Genomic DNA, 16,541 nt, shown 5'->3' on the forward strand with positions numbered 1-16,541 from the left:
TGGATGCTGTCCCAGGGACTATAGGATTGCTCTCTCCATGTATAGAAGGAGGGTGATGCTCTTCTTTGATCAGTAGAATGGCCCAAAGGAGCCGACTCCAGTGCCCATCTAACAGATCCCACAATTTGGGGTGATATAATTCAGTAATAGACGTGCATCAACAAAATGAAATGAGGATTCCAGAAAAAAAGCCAGGCAACAATTTTGGTGGGAATGTTTCACCCAGGCAGCCCCTACGCAAGTAAACCTAAAACAATTTGATCATTTCTAGCTCTTGACTGCAGCCTCTAGCACTGGACTGGGCACCATTCCAGAGGGTTCTCTTACATCCAGGAGCACATTTTGGAGGTGGGCGGGCTTGAGAGGCTGCAGTAAGGAGAGCATGACTGGAAGTTTGGATGCAGCCCTTTGGATTCCAGACAAGGTCTGCAATCCAGATGTGTGCGGGAGACTTTTAAGAGTGGCTTGTGTTGGCTGTTGTGCGGGGGGGGGGGGGGGCTGTGCTGAAGAATGAGTTAGCTACACAAGATAATGTATTATTTTTCTGACTAATTATTTGTATTAGCCCTATATTGTCTGAATAAAGCTCATGCTCCTTTGTGAAATGAAGTCCCAAACCAGGCACTAAAAAGTTTTCATTTTAGCTGATTATTTAAATGTATGTCATCAATATTTAGGGAGAAGCTGGACAACCAGGTTCTGCAGGACCAGAAGGAAGGCGGGGTGATCCTGTAAGTTTATTTTTTTTAAAAAAAAAGTTTTGTACTTAGTTATATTTTGCACTTATCTCTTGCTGTACTTTACCATGATTCAGCATTTTCCAGGAAAAATACAAACTAAATGACATTAGTTAAAACCCATCTATGAAGTTAGAAAGTTAGGAGGGACTTGTGTGGGCTATCTAGTTTATGTACTATTATTTACTGGCTGGACAGAAGTTGGGTGTGTGGTCAGTGCAATGAACTCCTGGACCTCAAAAAACAGGTTTGCTCCCTTGAGGAGAAGCTGAGAGCTTAGTTTTGGTATTGAAAACAAACTCCTAGGCTGACCATGTGTTCAGCAGCACCTAGGTTCTTGATTCTGAGCCATTTGCTGTCAAATAATTTAAGTTCATCTTGCTCTCGAACAGGTGTGGATGACTTCAGGCTTAAGGATCTGCTTTATCTTTTACTAGAACCCCAAAGTCCACAAACCAGAACCAGTGCAAAATAATGGCTCAGAATTGAGTATACTAAATACACTTTCTTCGGTAGTAAGCCCCTTTGAACACAGTGGGAAGCATAGGATTTTATTTTATTTATTCATTTATTTTATTTAAAACGTTTGTATCCCGCCCTATATAGGATCTCAGGGCGGCATACAGATAAAATTATACAATATAAAACAATAAAAGCACACAGCTAAAAAACAAATTAAACCATTAATGAAGCTAAAACCGGCATAGAATTTCAAAGCGATAAAACCAATTAAAACAGTTAAAACAATGTGCGAGCTTGGTGAATTTAGCCATCAATAGCTTTGTTAAAACGCCATGTCTTGTTGCTGGAATAATGTCAGTGTTGGTGCCAGTCGGGCCTCCAAGGGGTGGGCATTCTACGGTTGGATTGCACTATGTAGATCCCAGTCACTGTGACGAATCTACCCACCAGTTCTAAACATAACTAGAATGTATCTGCAATTGAAAAAAAATGCTGAGCCTGAGTTTCAAATTTTAAAAAGGCCAGAATGAGTCACTTCTGGATTACTGGCCTGCATAAACATTTGATGAGCAAGAAATCTGGAACCAGCTTCTGCTGATTTTTGAATTAAATCTGCAATTTCTATGTCCTGAATTATGAGGTGCTAAATATGTAATTCACAAAATTGTGAATTAATTAGTGAATGCCCAATCATTGATGTATTTATTTATTTTGTTGTCTATCATCAAACAAAATCTCTCTGAGTAGTTTAGAAGTAAAATACAATGTGAAAATGAAATCTAAAACAACAGGATAAAACTGGAAGCAGAGGACATTAGCATGATAGATCAAAAAGGACTAAGAATATTTCCAATTGACAGTTTTTCATGTGAATGAGCATCAGAGAAGCTATCGTGTACTGTAGTTTCACTGGTCTGAAACTAGAATACAGTGAAGAAGAAGGAAATTGGGTCAGGAGAAACATACGATACCTTTCCACGTCCAAAAATCTCTGCTAGTAGGAGAGGCTTGACGAACATGCCTGGACTACAGTATGCATTTTTGCTCATTGCGCTGACTTCAGCCATATTTGGTGCCAGGAAAATCAGTGTTTGAATTCCCTATAAACAAACAATGTTCTACAGCTGCCAATGAACGTTAGGAACGGAGATCTTAAAGAAAAATTGGTCTGTATTGTATTATCTGTTAGCCACTTTGAATCTATAAAAAGGCGGGATATAATTCCTGAAAGATAACCAGAGAGGTAACTTTCCATGTGAATTGCAGGTCCTCTTTGTTAACTACTTCACCTTGCAAAAGAGCTGTCCTAATGCACACCTTGGTTTATGTGAAAGATAAAAGGCCTACTTCATGTGTAATGAGAAAACATTGCTTCCCATTATGCAAATGTTCAGCCCTCCCTTTTATCTCCTCCTCTTTTGTGCCTCTTTCGTGGAGGAAACTGGAAATTTTTGCTTCTGAATTTAAACAAACAACTGTTCCTTCTGACATCCAAAATTGAACTGTGGTTAGTCGGTATCAGACTATCACTTCCCGCTATGTCTGAACTGGGCCTGTGTTAAAAGTGATTCATTTCATAAAACATTGTTAAACTTGATTAGTATGCCTAATGCTAACACACACACTGGCAATTTTTGAAAAGATTTGCATACACATCGAAGACAAACTGGAATTTTGAGGCCTGTGGGAAGCCATATTATACTTTTTGTTTATTAATGTCTTGATCTGTCAGGAGTTTCCCTGAAGGAATCTTTCTTGGCAGGCAGACTTAAGATATATTATTTAGTTCTTTATTTATTTAGAGCATTTTAAGTTGTGTTTCATGGGTACACCCTCACACACCAAGGCACAATTAAGAGGAAAGGCAAGAAATGCAGATAAAAATTGCCACATTAACAATCATACAGGATACATGGAGAAGCTGTTCTCAAATACGTAATCTAATTACAATCCCGGATTAAACACAGTACTGAAGAGGAAGGTCTTCAAGCTTCACCAGAATCCCTGCGTAGAGAAGGGGCAAGCCAATGAGAAGGAAGTTCCACAGTTTGGGGAACTAATATGTAATTGCTGCTAAAATATCCATTAATTTTAGCAGCTCAGTTCTTAATCAATTAAGATCTGACTGATTAGAACTTGTCAGCAAGCCTAGCCATCTCTTTCATTTGAAGCCAGAACAATTACATCACTTAACTCTGAGTCCATAGCAACTTCATCATTTTAGTCCTTTTACCTTTCATCGCAATACACTAATAGAAAGCTACAGTGAGATTGTAATGATCCACAAGTATCACTTTCTGGCCTCTGGTGCTCTGTCTTTTACAGCGCAATTCCAGTAGCAATGGTTTATGTAATCTTCTACCACGGCTAAATGCAATACTGGGAGGAGACTTTCTTATGTCCTCCAAACTGTAGTAAATTAATCAACAGAATTCTCTTTCAGCTTTACAAAGAACAATCTCCATCTGGAATAGCATCTCCACCTGGCTGGAAGTTAGAGTCAATCTTTGGCCTCACTGGGAGGGAAGGACATCCTGCTTTCCCAGGCTGGCCCTGAATTTTCAGTTGGGAGCATGGTTCCAAGGAGCTCTACATACCTCTCTCTTTTAAGACCTTCCCCTGTCCTCCCCCAATCTGCATCTTTCAACGTGAATCTTCAACTGAATGCTCCTGGCTTTGATCAGTCCTGCACTTGAGTGCTTAACTAGGGAGGTTGTGGGCTCTTCCACACTAGAAACATTCAAGAGGCAGCTGGACAACCATCTGTCAGGTATGCTTTAGGGTGGATTCCTGCATTGAGCAGGGGGTTGGACTCAATGGCCTTATAGGCCTCTTCCAACTCTGTTATTCTATGATTACCCTAAAGGAGTTTACTGTTACCACACTTCTTCTCAAGGTCATGACTTCCATTCATAGGTTCACAGAGGTTGGTGCATTGTCTACTAAAAGAATGTTCTGTCATTTGATACTCCAGCTCGGTCTTGCTTTTGGTTGATGGTCAATTCTTCATTCCTATGGGTCTTCAGAATTAGTTTTGCCTAATTTTTAATCCAACCCAGCCTGTACCAGTAAAAGGAACTGGTGCAAAGCTGAGGTTCAAAGCCCCCACAAATCCTACTTAGAAAACTGTGATCTCCCCTATGGATGAGGAAATACGTGATGAGATGGCTTAAGAAAAACATTGATTATACATGTAAAGCACTGGGCAAAATTTCACTGCCTATTGTTCCTGCTGATCCCTTGAGACAACTGGGATTGTGAGCTGGGGAGGTGAGGGAAGGCTGAATGAGAGGTTGCACAGTCAGGCCTCCATTATTATTATTATTATTATTATTATTATCATCGTTGCTGTTGTTGTTGTCGTCATTATTCTATTTATTTATATCCGACCTTTTCCCCAGTACTGGGACTCAAGGTGGTTTACAAGATTAAAACATGTACAACATATAAATATAAATTTACAAAAGTTAAAATAGAATTAAGCCAGCAGTAAAATTAAAAACATTAAAGAAAATTTAAAACAGCAACAGATATTTTTTTTAAAAAAAAAAATCTAATACATTAACACAGGTCCAAAGTAGTTCCAAAAGCCTGACAGAACATTTTTTTTGCTTGCCTCTGGAAGTATAGCACAGAGGGAGCCAGCCTAGCCTCTCTGGAAAGGGAGTTCCAGAGACTTGGAGCAGCCACCGAGAAGGCCCTCTCCCACGTATCCATCAGGCGTGCCTGGGATGTTGGTAGGACTGAGAGAAAGGCCTCCCTAGAAGATCTCAGAGCACGGGAAGGCTCATGTAGGAGAATATGGTCTTTCAGATAACCTGGACCCGAGGCTGTACCATCTAATGGTTGCTCGGCATGTAGTAAAACTTGAGGAGGAAGAAAGCTCAGTGGGGTCCTATGCCTGTCTTTCTAACATATGAAGAAGGACCATGCCTTCCTTTAAAAATGTTCATTTGATAGAGAAAATCCACTCATGATTGCAGGCAGCACAGTCCAACCAAAATTGGCCACCTTTGAAGCCTTCTAAGTTGTTAAAATAAACAAATAATAATTCATTTAAATGGGGGAGTTAAGGACGTGTCTGGGGATAAATCTTAGAAGGGCCAACCACATGTTCAACGCTTTCTGCTGAAAACAGAAATTCACTGTGTCTGGATTATACCCAAGTTTTTAGTTGGAGAATTCTTCCAATGTGGAAGGTTGTCATGTACGAAAATATGGAGGAAAATTGACTACGTGTGCCATCAGCAATTATGGTAGATGCATGGTCTTGTGTTGAGACATAACTAAGAACAAAGGCAAATATGGTGATCAGAGTGCTATCCAAGAAAGGATGTCATAATTACCTCCCTCTGCCCCAATACTTTTTTTGTTTGTTTGAAGAGGGAATCAAGATGTATAATGGCCTATTTTAGTATATTTTAGAAAGCAGTGTTTAGGCTATTTTTGCTCTTACAGAAAACCTTCCTGAATATAAATTGGATATTCGGGTTAACATCTTTCCCTCATTTGCCTCTGGGGGGAAAATGCTGGATAGAGTTAATCTTATGAAGGACTTCCCCAAAGACTGTTTTCTCCTTCAGCCAGTGAATCATGAATTATTCCATACAATGTTTCTAACACTCCCAGAGAGTGGCACTTTTCCCATTTGTGGTGTTTCCAAAGATTTTGTTCCTTGGTGGTTTAACAATTATTATTATTATTATTATTTATTTATATAGCACCATCAATGTACATGGTGCTGTACAGATAACACAGTAAATAGCAAGACCCTGCCGCATAGGCTTACAATCTAATAAGTTGTAGTAAACAATAAAGAGGGAAGGAGAATGCAAACAGGCACAGGGAAGTGTAAACAGGCACCGGGTAGGGTGAAGCTAACAGTATAGAGTCAGAACAAACTCAATATTTGAAGGCTATAGGGAAAAGAAAAGTTTTTAGCTGAGTTTTAAAAGCAGTGATTGAGTCTGTTTTGTGTTAGTGTTTGATTAGCGACAGGCATTCCTTATCATTTCAGTTAATGCAATGATTGCAAAAAAGGTATTTTTTTATGAAGCAGATGGAATTTAACAGATATTACATCAAAATGTGAAGATATGCCATAACGTTTGATCACTCAAAAATATTATCCTGACAATTTAGGTAATGTCTGCCTTTCAAATCAATCTTTTACAATATGTCAGCTGCTGACTGAATTGGATTCCGAATCTTTGTATTGCATGTAAAGAATTTGTTTAGTGTCTTTCTAATCCCCCCTCCCCGAACCTGGGGGATGGTTTTAAGTGTGAAACCACCCTAAGATGTAAAAGGTTTACATCTCAGGTGCCTTTCCTGAGCATCTTCCTTTGGGCTCAAGCCAGTCCCATCAAGTAAAATGAATGTAAGTTGTGAAGTGGAGAAAACTATACCAGAAAAGCATAGGATAGAAGTAGGCCATTATGTAGGCCTTTCTGGGTTTGAATAGGCACTAATTAGCCTTTGCAGCTGCTATATTCCAATAGGAAAATAATATTAATGGGAGACTGCCATTATTCCAGCAGCCCTACACCCTGTCATGTATTTCACAATGTTCCATGCATTAATCATTAAGTTTACTATGTGCATTTGGGGAATCACCCAGATGTTCTAGGTATCAAGAAGAAGTGAGTCATGGGAAAGTGACTGATCTTTGAGAGATTCCGCGAGGTTTGATTCCGCTACCTCTCTAATTGTCCTTCCAACAGTGACCCTAGAGTGATGCCTAATTCCCACTCATTGCCACAGGTTGCACCTGGCTAAGAGCCCATATCCTTGTAACTGCTTTCCATCTTAGCTGCCATGAGACTTCACTTCATCAGCAGCCAGATGATTAGCTATCCAAAAAATGTAATTGTAGCCTTTGCTAATGCTCAGGAAGGTATCCACTAAGGCATTTTATTTATTTGTTACATTTATTATTTGTTACTCCTCCAGGTGCCTACTCCGAGGGAAGCTCGGAGGACAGCAACAAGGGCCTTTTCTGTGGTGGCTCCCCAATTGCGCCAACATTGTTATCTTTTTGGCGCTTGGTCAAGACCTTTCTTTTCTCCCAGGCATTTAACAGCATATGTTGAGTTTTAACTGACTCTAAAACTAGCTTTGACCTGGCTGAGTGATTAAAAATTGTTTTAAATGTTAGCTGTTTTTATGTTTTTAAATTTCGTATATTGATTTTTAATGTTCAGTCTTTTGATCTTTGTAAACTGCCCAGAGACCTTCGGCTACGGGGCTGTATATAAATTAAATAAATATATAAATTTGTATCCCGCTTTTCCCTCAAGGAACCAAGGCAGCATATATGATCCTCCTGTTTCCCCCTTTTATCCTTGCAACAACTCTGGGAGGTAGGTTAGGCGGAGAGTCAGAGATTGGCCCAAAGTCACCCAGCGAGTTTCATGGTATGACATGACAAACCCCATGATGGGCTGTCGTGTTGTGCAAATAGCTTGATTATTTGATGGTGTTCAAACACTGTCAAATATTCCATGATGCTAAGCCTGTTTAGGTGATAGTTTACCTTCCCCCCCACCCTCTGATGTCATTTGTTAGTGAGGGTGGGAATGCTAGCAGACTGCCTCCTGGCCCTCCAGCAGTCACGGGAAATTAGAGTGGGGTAGCAAAGGTGCTTTTACTGATCCCTGCTATAACTGAAGGCATCTCCAAACAGTCGCACGAAGAGACATCAGTGGCCTAGGACCACTTGTGTTGCCTGCTTAGCAAAACCACCTTTTAAAAAATAGTTGCTATTTTTTAGAAGTTGCTTTACTTCTATTTTATTTTCATTTAAAAAAAAAAGCAATTGTAGGCTAACCCTGCATTCCTTGATAAAGACCAAAGAGAAAAGCTGCAGTGCATTGTTCACATCTACAGAAACCATTACCTAATATTGCTTAAAAGTTATATTAATGGTTTCTTCTGTTCCCGGTGTTCAGGCTGTGAGTGTTGTTACTTATTTGGCCAAAATAGAAAATGGGGCAGGTGGTGGAGAAACATAATGGAGTGTCTGCAATCCTGAACCGCAGCTCTATGTACTGCAACCTTTTGCTGCAGTGCCCACTTGTACATTATAATTTTAAAAAGCAAATTTCATCATTTCAGAACAACAGCTAATTGTTATTTTTTTTCAAATTAGCCCAAGTATCAAAACTGTTCATTTGTTTTTGTTTTGTTCTAATAAAGTCAGGGCTTTGCAAACACTTGATCATTATTTGACAGCATTGGTCTGATCAAATGCCCATCCTTAGCTATGGGTCCTTCAACCCATACAGCTGCACCTGCCTCCGGTTCATTTCCCTCCTTGGAGCTCTTTGCCCCTCTTTTGGGTGTGTTACACACTCCGTTTGAGGCCAGCCTTGCAGTTTGAAGACCTGTGTGATGTATGAAACTTCCAGCAGTGAGCCTCTTGCCAAAGGTTCTCCTGCCAGCTTTCTGTGTATCAAGGAAGAGAGGTTGTGTAACAAGGAAATTCAATTTTGAAGGGAAAAGTAAATGTGTCTGGCCCGTTAATAAAATTCATCCAGATGTTGAGTGGTTTTCCCCTCTTCTCTAGATGTTCCTCATACAAATGTTTGTACCAGCAGCATCAGAAGTTGGGGTTACAATAAGAAGATTCAAGATAGCGACCAATTACTTGCACATATTTCTTCGGGTAAAAATACCTCACTTTTTGTGGCTGGAGACTCCACTTCTACCCTGAGTCATGTTTCAAACGTAGCAAACATAGTCACCCTTTAAAGACTCAATTTTTTATTATGGCTTAAGCTTTCTTAGAAATAAAAAATACTTAAAATAATTAATGGATTCAAATACTTTGGTTAAGCCTAGTGGGCATTTCTCCATCTCAAAGTATAACAAAGTCATCCACTTTTAATCCAACATTATTAAGGGATTGCAGGAAAATCACTGAACCCATGAAAAAGCTTGAGAATTCAGGAGGCAATATGTTTGAGATTATGTTTTTGAGATTATGCATTATGCAATTCTTTCTGTCCTTGTGATGGTGGATCAGCCAGAAAAAAGCTTATGGATGAATGTAGCTGCCACCATGTTGTCTGGGGCTCACATTTTGGAGCACCCAACTCTGTCAGTCTATGTTGCCTGTCAGTGGGTACCTGTGGGCACAATTCAAAATGTAGTTATTATCTTTGTAAACTGCCCAGATAGCTTTGGCTATGGGGAGGTATATGAATGCAATAAATAATAATAATAATAGCAATACCAAATTACAAAAATGTTGTTGAAAAGGAAGAGGAAAAGAGGAAAATATATACCACTGGCCATGGAAGTCAAAGAACTATGGCAACAAGAAAAGGTCACAATTATTCCATTAGTCACATCAGTCACCGGCATCACCGGCATCACATCAAAAAACTATACAGAAAACCTTCAGAAACTGGGCTTACCAAAATACATCCACACCAACATCCAGAAAGCAGTCATAATTAAAACATGCTCAATTGTCAAGAAATTCCTGAATCTGTAAAAGACAGCATGACTTGGCAAAGACTGTCATGTTCATCTAGAAAAACCGCCATGAGCGAGAAAGAGATACAATAATCATCATCTATAAAGCTCTAAATGGTTTGGGACCCAGATATTTGAAGGACCACCTTCTTCTACATGAGCCTGCCCACCCACTGTGTTCTTTATGTGAGACCTTGACTCATGGCCTATTGCCATGAAAAATTCAGTGGGCTGGAATGCAGAGGCAATTTTGGGTTGTGATGCTGAGATTGTCTTTGTTAATTTTTCAACATTCTGTTAAGACCTTTCTTTTTTGTCTAGCTTTGGGTTTATATAAGTTTTCTTCTCCATCTGCTGCTGTAAGTTATTTATTTATTTATTTATTTATTACATTTTTATACCGCCCAATAGCCGAAGCTCTCTGGGCGGTTCACAAAAATTTAAACCATCATAAAACAACCAACAAGTTAAAAATACAAATACAAAATACAATATAAAAAGCACAACCAGGATAAAACCACGCAGCACAATTGATATAAGGTTAAAATACAGAGTTAAAACAGTATAATTTAAATTTGAGTTAAAATTAAGTGTTAAAATACTGAGTGAATAAAAAGGTCTTCAGCTGGCGACGAAAGGAGTACAGTGTAGGAGCCAGGCGGTGTAGGAGCTATGTTTTAGGTGGCCCTGGTTGTTAGGTCTGTTTTGTTGCATTATTATTATTATTATTATTATTATTATTATTATTATTATTATGTGTAATGTTTTTAACTTAAAATTGTGAGCTGCTTGAAAGGCAGGATCAAAATGTTTTATAAATATAGAAATACATAATGTGCTACAGGGAGAAGTGGGAGAACCCTATAATTGAATTTCCTTAGTATCAGACTGGGCTCAGGGACCCATCAATTTGGTATAGGACATGCAAAAGAACCCACTGATTTAGATGTGCTGTTGGTAGAAGGACTGAAATCTCAATTGACTCGTACTGGTTTGATGATTGTCACTGGAAGAAGCATCGCTTTTGCGCTGAAGCAAGTTTGATTTTTCTTCCCTGGTAAAGGCTGCTGGACAAAACTTGCTTTTGCCTTACTTAATGTAATCAATGTGCATAAAGTCCGCCAGCAATTAGGTTGCAAAGAGTTTGGAAGAGCCAAGATAAAGAAACTCTGCAGCGTGCGAAGGTTGCACAGCAGGTGTAATGTATTTCCAGGGTTAGAATGCTTGAGTTCCCAGCTTCACGTTATTTTTTATTCCTTTGACCTCATAATCTCTCATAATACATTATAGTGGCTTTTTCTCAGTAAAGTATTAAGAAAAAAAATATAGCTGGTAATACTTTAAATCCAACATTTGGGTCCTAATTATGTCACAGAAGTGTGATGTTTTCATAGAAACATCTTGCCTTTCGGGATCAAATCTGCACATACAACAGGATGTTGCATGGGGAGAAAACCCCATAACTTAACATCAGGGTATGTGCACGTTGTGTTCCAGAGGTGAACACGCATTACTGAACTGATGTTTGGTTTTATCAGCACTGGATGACTATTGCTAAAGGAGTTCTTACAAGTCTATATGACTTAGAACCTGGGTACATGAGGAAACATGGTATTCCTTTACCAACCTGCCTGTTTACTGAGGTTGTCTTTGGTTGCCTTCTCCAAGTGCTGTATGAGTGAGGCAGGTGGCAAAGGGCCTTCTTGGTTGTGGCATCCTTCCTATTGGATTCACTCACCTATCAGATTCGCTCACCAGAGAAGTTTGCATGGCACTTAAGCTGATCTCGTTTTGGTGCCAGGAAAAGACCTTTTTATTTTCCCTACTGTTTTTTTTTAAAAAATGCTGCAATTCTTGTCTGCTGTTTCATTGATTGTTGTGGGGGGTATATAGTGGTGGTGGAGCGGAGGTTGTAAACAACTTTAGAGCAGTTTATTGAAGTGAAATGAGTATCAGAAAGAAATCAATATATTATGCTTTGTCAAAGCAGGAAGAAGTCCGTGCATGATAAAAAGTTGGATCTTACCTAGTTGGGTTTCTGCAAAGTTAAGGTTAAATTTTATTTAAAATTTCTACAACCCTATGGATATTTTGGATTACAATGCCCATTGGCAGTGGCCAGCATGGCTAGTGGTCAGGGTTGATGGGAATTGCAGTCTAAAACATGTGGAGGATATTGGGTTGGGAAATGATGATTTACATCATGGTGATGGTGAAGGAAATGTAACTACTATGATCCAGTAAACACCTGGACTTCAATCTAGGAGTCCTAAATTCAACTCTCCTCTATCATGGACTTACTGTGTAGAGACTTTGGCAAGTTTCTGTCTCTTCGGCTTAGCTTCCAATTTGTTTAGTAGACACAGTAGTGAGCTACCACACAGAGTGGTTGAGAAAATGCAAACAAAAGAGACTGAACGATGTTTTGCAGATAGGCAGTATTAATGATAAACAGTAGTAGCAATCTGTCTACATTGCTGGTTGCCAATACAGTCGTCAAAATGAAGGAGGGAAGAAAACACTATGCAAATCCAATGAAAAAGAAGAGATAGTCTCTAGGGTTGGAAAATAGAAAAAGTTTTTTATTTTTTGTTACATATATCTTCAATCTTTAAAAATTGTATTGTTGTAAAAGGACTAATTGTATAAAAAGCTTGACGTTTCAGATCTCCCGATCCTTCTTCAGGAGCTACAAATAAATGAAAAACTTTTTTATCAACACATACAATACTTACATTGAATTTTATCATAAATTGTGTACACATTAACAACATTAAAATATGCAAAAAGCAAATGAAAAAGGAGGAGAGAGAAGGGAGGATAGGAGGACAAGAGAAAAAGCAAAAAGAAAACAAAGGAACAACATTGCTTTTACTTCTGTTTGTGGCAACCTCCCTCTTCCTTTGGATTACACTTGCCAACCCAAACTTTTTTCAATCATTTAGTTGTAGCCTACAATGTTGGCCTTGCAGTCAACTTTATTAGAATCACTGGCAAGTGCTTATCACTTATCAGCTCTATTTTGTTTTATTTTAATGGTAGGAAAACCTCTTTTTCACCTCTAGAGTTTACTTACTTGTATTCCTTTTCTGCTATGCTTTTAAATAAATCTCTCCCTCTCTTTTTCTTTGTTATATACATTACTCATAATGGGTTCTCCCCTTCTAACCCTAACCAATATTTTTACTAACCTTCTGAAACAGAATAACATCCGTGAACCACAAGTCCAAATACCGTAAGCTAAAACAGCTAAATGCAGCAGTTTTTACGTTCTTTCTCTGCTGTAGACGTTCTTATGTTTAACACACCTGCTCAACTGTTATTGACTTCTGTAATTATACTGCATTCCCCACACCTTTTTATGCATTATTTTATCACTCCTCCCTACTCTTGCCGAGCTGGGAACCTCTTTTTCCTAATTACAATCCTTTATCCTTTATTTGTCAAAAAGTGTTCCATAGCGAAAGGTAAGAACTAGCTGAACTAGTTCTAACACGAGACATACTATCCTAAGCATATTAGGATACAGTATTAACTTCAGATTAATGTACGTGCCATTGAGTTCTACAATATTTCCTCTTGCACGTGTTCTTAGGATGATAGCCATAGGACCAAAACAGATATTTAAATCTGTGTGCAGCGGCGACATCCTTTATCTGCGAATTTTTACTCTAGAATAGGTGTGAGGTGCCTGATCAGGTTTGAATCTTAATAGCTCCCTGACCCTCTTGGCTAGGATCCTGATCAGGATCAGCGCCCACTGCGTCTACTCTAGAATAAAAATGAAAATAAAATGTAGCTGCTAGATACTGTACATACGTAAAGTAGTGTCTGTTTTGGCTCTTAAGGTTTTGAAAAGGCACTTCCCTCAGTGTTAGAAAGAATTTTATTAATACATGAATTAGGTCCAGTTCACATGGTCTCCCTTGGGTTTTTTTTTTTTTAAAAAAACTTAAAGCTTATAGCAGTTCCTAATTGGGTGACATTTTCACCACAAGCAGGAACTGTAAGATTTGTACTTTGCCACTCCAGAGTGGCCTTGTGGTGGTCATTAGAAGTGACAGATTCTGATTGTAGCAAGCACTTCATATGGTTATATCTGCCATGGTCCAAGCCAGTCATCCCTCATCTGGTACCTGCAGATATTTTGGACTATTCCTGAGCACTGGGCATGCTGGTTGGGGCTGATGGGAGTTGAACTCCAAAACATCTGGAGGGCACCAGTTTGAAGAAAGCTGCCACAAACTGTGGTTGTCATTTGAATATGGAAATACAATATGGAATTATTCAGTACATTCATGTCAAACCAAAGAGTGCAATTGTATAGTTCTGCAATAAAGACACTGAGTACTTTTCTCAGTGTTTTCCTGCCAGTTTCTGTCTATGGTGTAGGAGGAAAGGGTCACAACTCAAACCCAGCTACAATGGAGGTGGAAAATTGGAATAAAAAAAATTAAAATAAAATCCTCACTGGAGAAGAGCAGGAATAATTTCCTTGTTTCCCAGAAAATGTCCCCATACAAAAGTAAAAGATGACTAAGCTAAGCACAACCACAGCTTCAGATAAACCAGCTGTTTTTTAGATCCAACATGAAACATTTTTGTTAATGCCAATACTTTATAGTAACAAAAGAAAAAGGAGTTCCATGCAAAAATTCTCTCATCTGTAGTTTCACTTGCTGAAATAAATAACAAAATCTAATCTCATGCTGATGCAACAAAACCTTTTACACTGAAATAAAATAAACTTAATAGACTAACATAAATTAAAGCGTTGGGCTGAAAGTTACTCCTGGAAGTGATATTTTAAACAAAATGAGACTAACCAGGTTTTTGAAAGTGTAATATAATTTGATGGATTAGAAGAGCAGTATAGAAACAGGTCCATAAGTTAAGTCTAGGGAAGATGCTGAATTAGAGGTTTCAAATGCTCTCCCCTATGCATTGTTTGATCCATCGGCAAGAGTTATGGGCTAGCGCTTCCTAAGGGAAGCCCCAAAACAAGTGGAAATGCTCATTTCTGGAAGGAGGCAGGTCAGCAGAAACACTCCAGCGAACTGCCTCATTCCAGAAACAAGTGTTTCCACTCATTTTGGGTTGCCCCAGAAGAGCTAAATTGTTGTTGCAAAAGTGTTGGCGGCTGCTTGAACAACACAGTCAGTGGGGGCGGAAAAGAATTGGTGGGGGCAGGAGTTCCCTGTTGGATTCTTCCAAGAGTGTGTGCATGTATTGTATACAAGTGTGTACCCCCTTTCCTCACATAAGAGGTAATGTATCATGTTGCCGGGTTGCAAATGTTTGTGATCAGTTTGTGTGATTTTTCCTGCCTCAGAATTATGGGGAAGGATTAAACGTATTGGACCCCCCCCCACACATACATACACGCAAAGGTATGGCATGTTGCGTGGTGGTCATGAAAAAGAGGTTCATTTTCTGGGTTCCCTGAATGACTGACCCCTTAAACAGGTGGTCATGGAATTGACCAGAAGGAGGTGATCCTGGACATAATGTTAAGTGCTGCTGATCAGGATTTAGTGCAGGATGATGCTCATTGGGGCAAAAAAAATCAACCATGTATCTGAGGTGGTGGTGACTGACTAACAGAGAGATTTTGAGGATGTGGTGGATAGCTTGATGAAAATATTGAGTCAGTGTGCAGCTGCTGTGAAAAATGGAAATTCCATGTTGGACATAGTTAGGAAAGGAACTGAAAATAAAACTGCCGATATTATGCAACTGCCCTTTTTACAAATCTATGGTGTGACCACCATTTAGAATTCTGCGTATCATTCTGGTCACTGTACCTCAAAAAGGATATTGTAGCTTAGAAGAATACTGGGGGACAAAATTATACACACTGTGGAGCAAATGGATAGGGATACATTTTTCTGCCCTCTCTCATAACACTGGAACCTGGTCTCATCCCGTGAAGCTGAATAATGGGAGATTCAGAACAGATAAAAGAAGTACTTCATCACAAAGCGTGCAGTTAATCTATGCAATTTCCTACCACAAGATGGCAACCAACTTGGATGGCTTTAAAAGTGGATTAGACAAATTCTTGGAGGATAAGACTATCAATGGCTACTAGTTGGGATGGCCACATGGCCATTTGTTGGTTTCCCACAGGCACTACTGTGGAACAAAGTGCTGGACTGGCCTTTGGTCTGATTTAGTATGAGAGCCAGTGTGGTGTAGTGATTATAGTGCCGGACTAGGTTCAAAGCACCACTCAGCCATGAAGCTCACTGGGTGACTTGGGGCCAGTCACCACATCTTAGCCTAACCTACCTCACAGGTTTGTGAGGATAAAAATGAAGAGGAGGAGAATCATAAACAACACCTTGGGCTCCTTGGAGGAAAAGGTGTGGGATGGATGGATAGATAGATAGATAGATGAATGTTCATTTGCACATTGACGGTATGTGGAAAGCATGTGAATGCCCTTTTCATGCCCTAGAGTATATATGTGACTATCCTTAAGTGACCCAGTTTAATGGTGTTTTTATTCATTCTTCTTTTCAAGGGAATTCCTGGGATTCCTGGAGTTCAAGGAATAAAAGGAGAAAAGGTATTTGTAAGGATGTAAAATTAGAATACGGCCACTCAATTTCCCCCCTAATATGTTCTGTAGTAGATTGAACACTATATATTTATTTCTATCATAGCCACATTGTGGCTGAGGTATAAACAGGCTCTGCTGTCCTCCACAATGAGAGCGTCCATATATACGGAGAACAGAGGAAGATTATTAATGCCTTTGATAAAATTGTCTTGGAGCCATTCCATACATGAAGGAGACACGTGGACAGCAGAGCCACAAGTTTTGGCTTTCCCCCCTTCTCTTATGTGCTGACATGC

At 39.2% G+C, this 16,541-nt stretch overlaps 1 protein-coding gene across 2 annotated transcripts in view; it reads left to right on the forward strand.

The window, feature by feature from the left end:
* COL21A1 (collagen type XXI alpha 1 chain) overlaps positions 1 to 16,541 on the forward strand; it is an 82,794-nt gene that overhangs the window by 41,780 nt on the left and 24,473 nt on the right. For both annotated transcript variants that reach the window (XM_063125046.1, XM_063125047.1), the window contains exons 15-16: positions 678 to 731; positions 16,207 to 16,251. In XM_063125046.1, coding sequence (XP_062981116.1) covers positions 678 to 731; positions 16,207 to 16,251 — 99 coding nt within the window. The remainder of the gene's footprint in view (positions 1 to 677; positions 732 to 16,206; positions 16,252 to 16,541) is intronic.

The sequence above is a fragment of the Elgaria multicarinata genome, chromosome 4, assembly GCF_023053635.1.
Source record: "Elgaria multicarinata webbii isolate HBS135686 ecotype San Diego chromosome 4, rElgMul1.1.pri, whole genome shotgun sequence".
Taxonomy (NCBI): domain Eukaryota; kingdom Metazoa; phylum Chordata; class Lepidosauria; order Squamata; family Anguidae; genus Elgaria; species Elgaria multicarinata.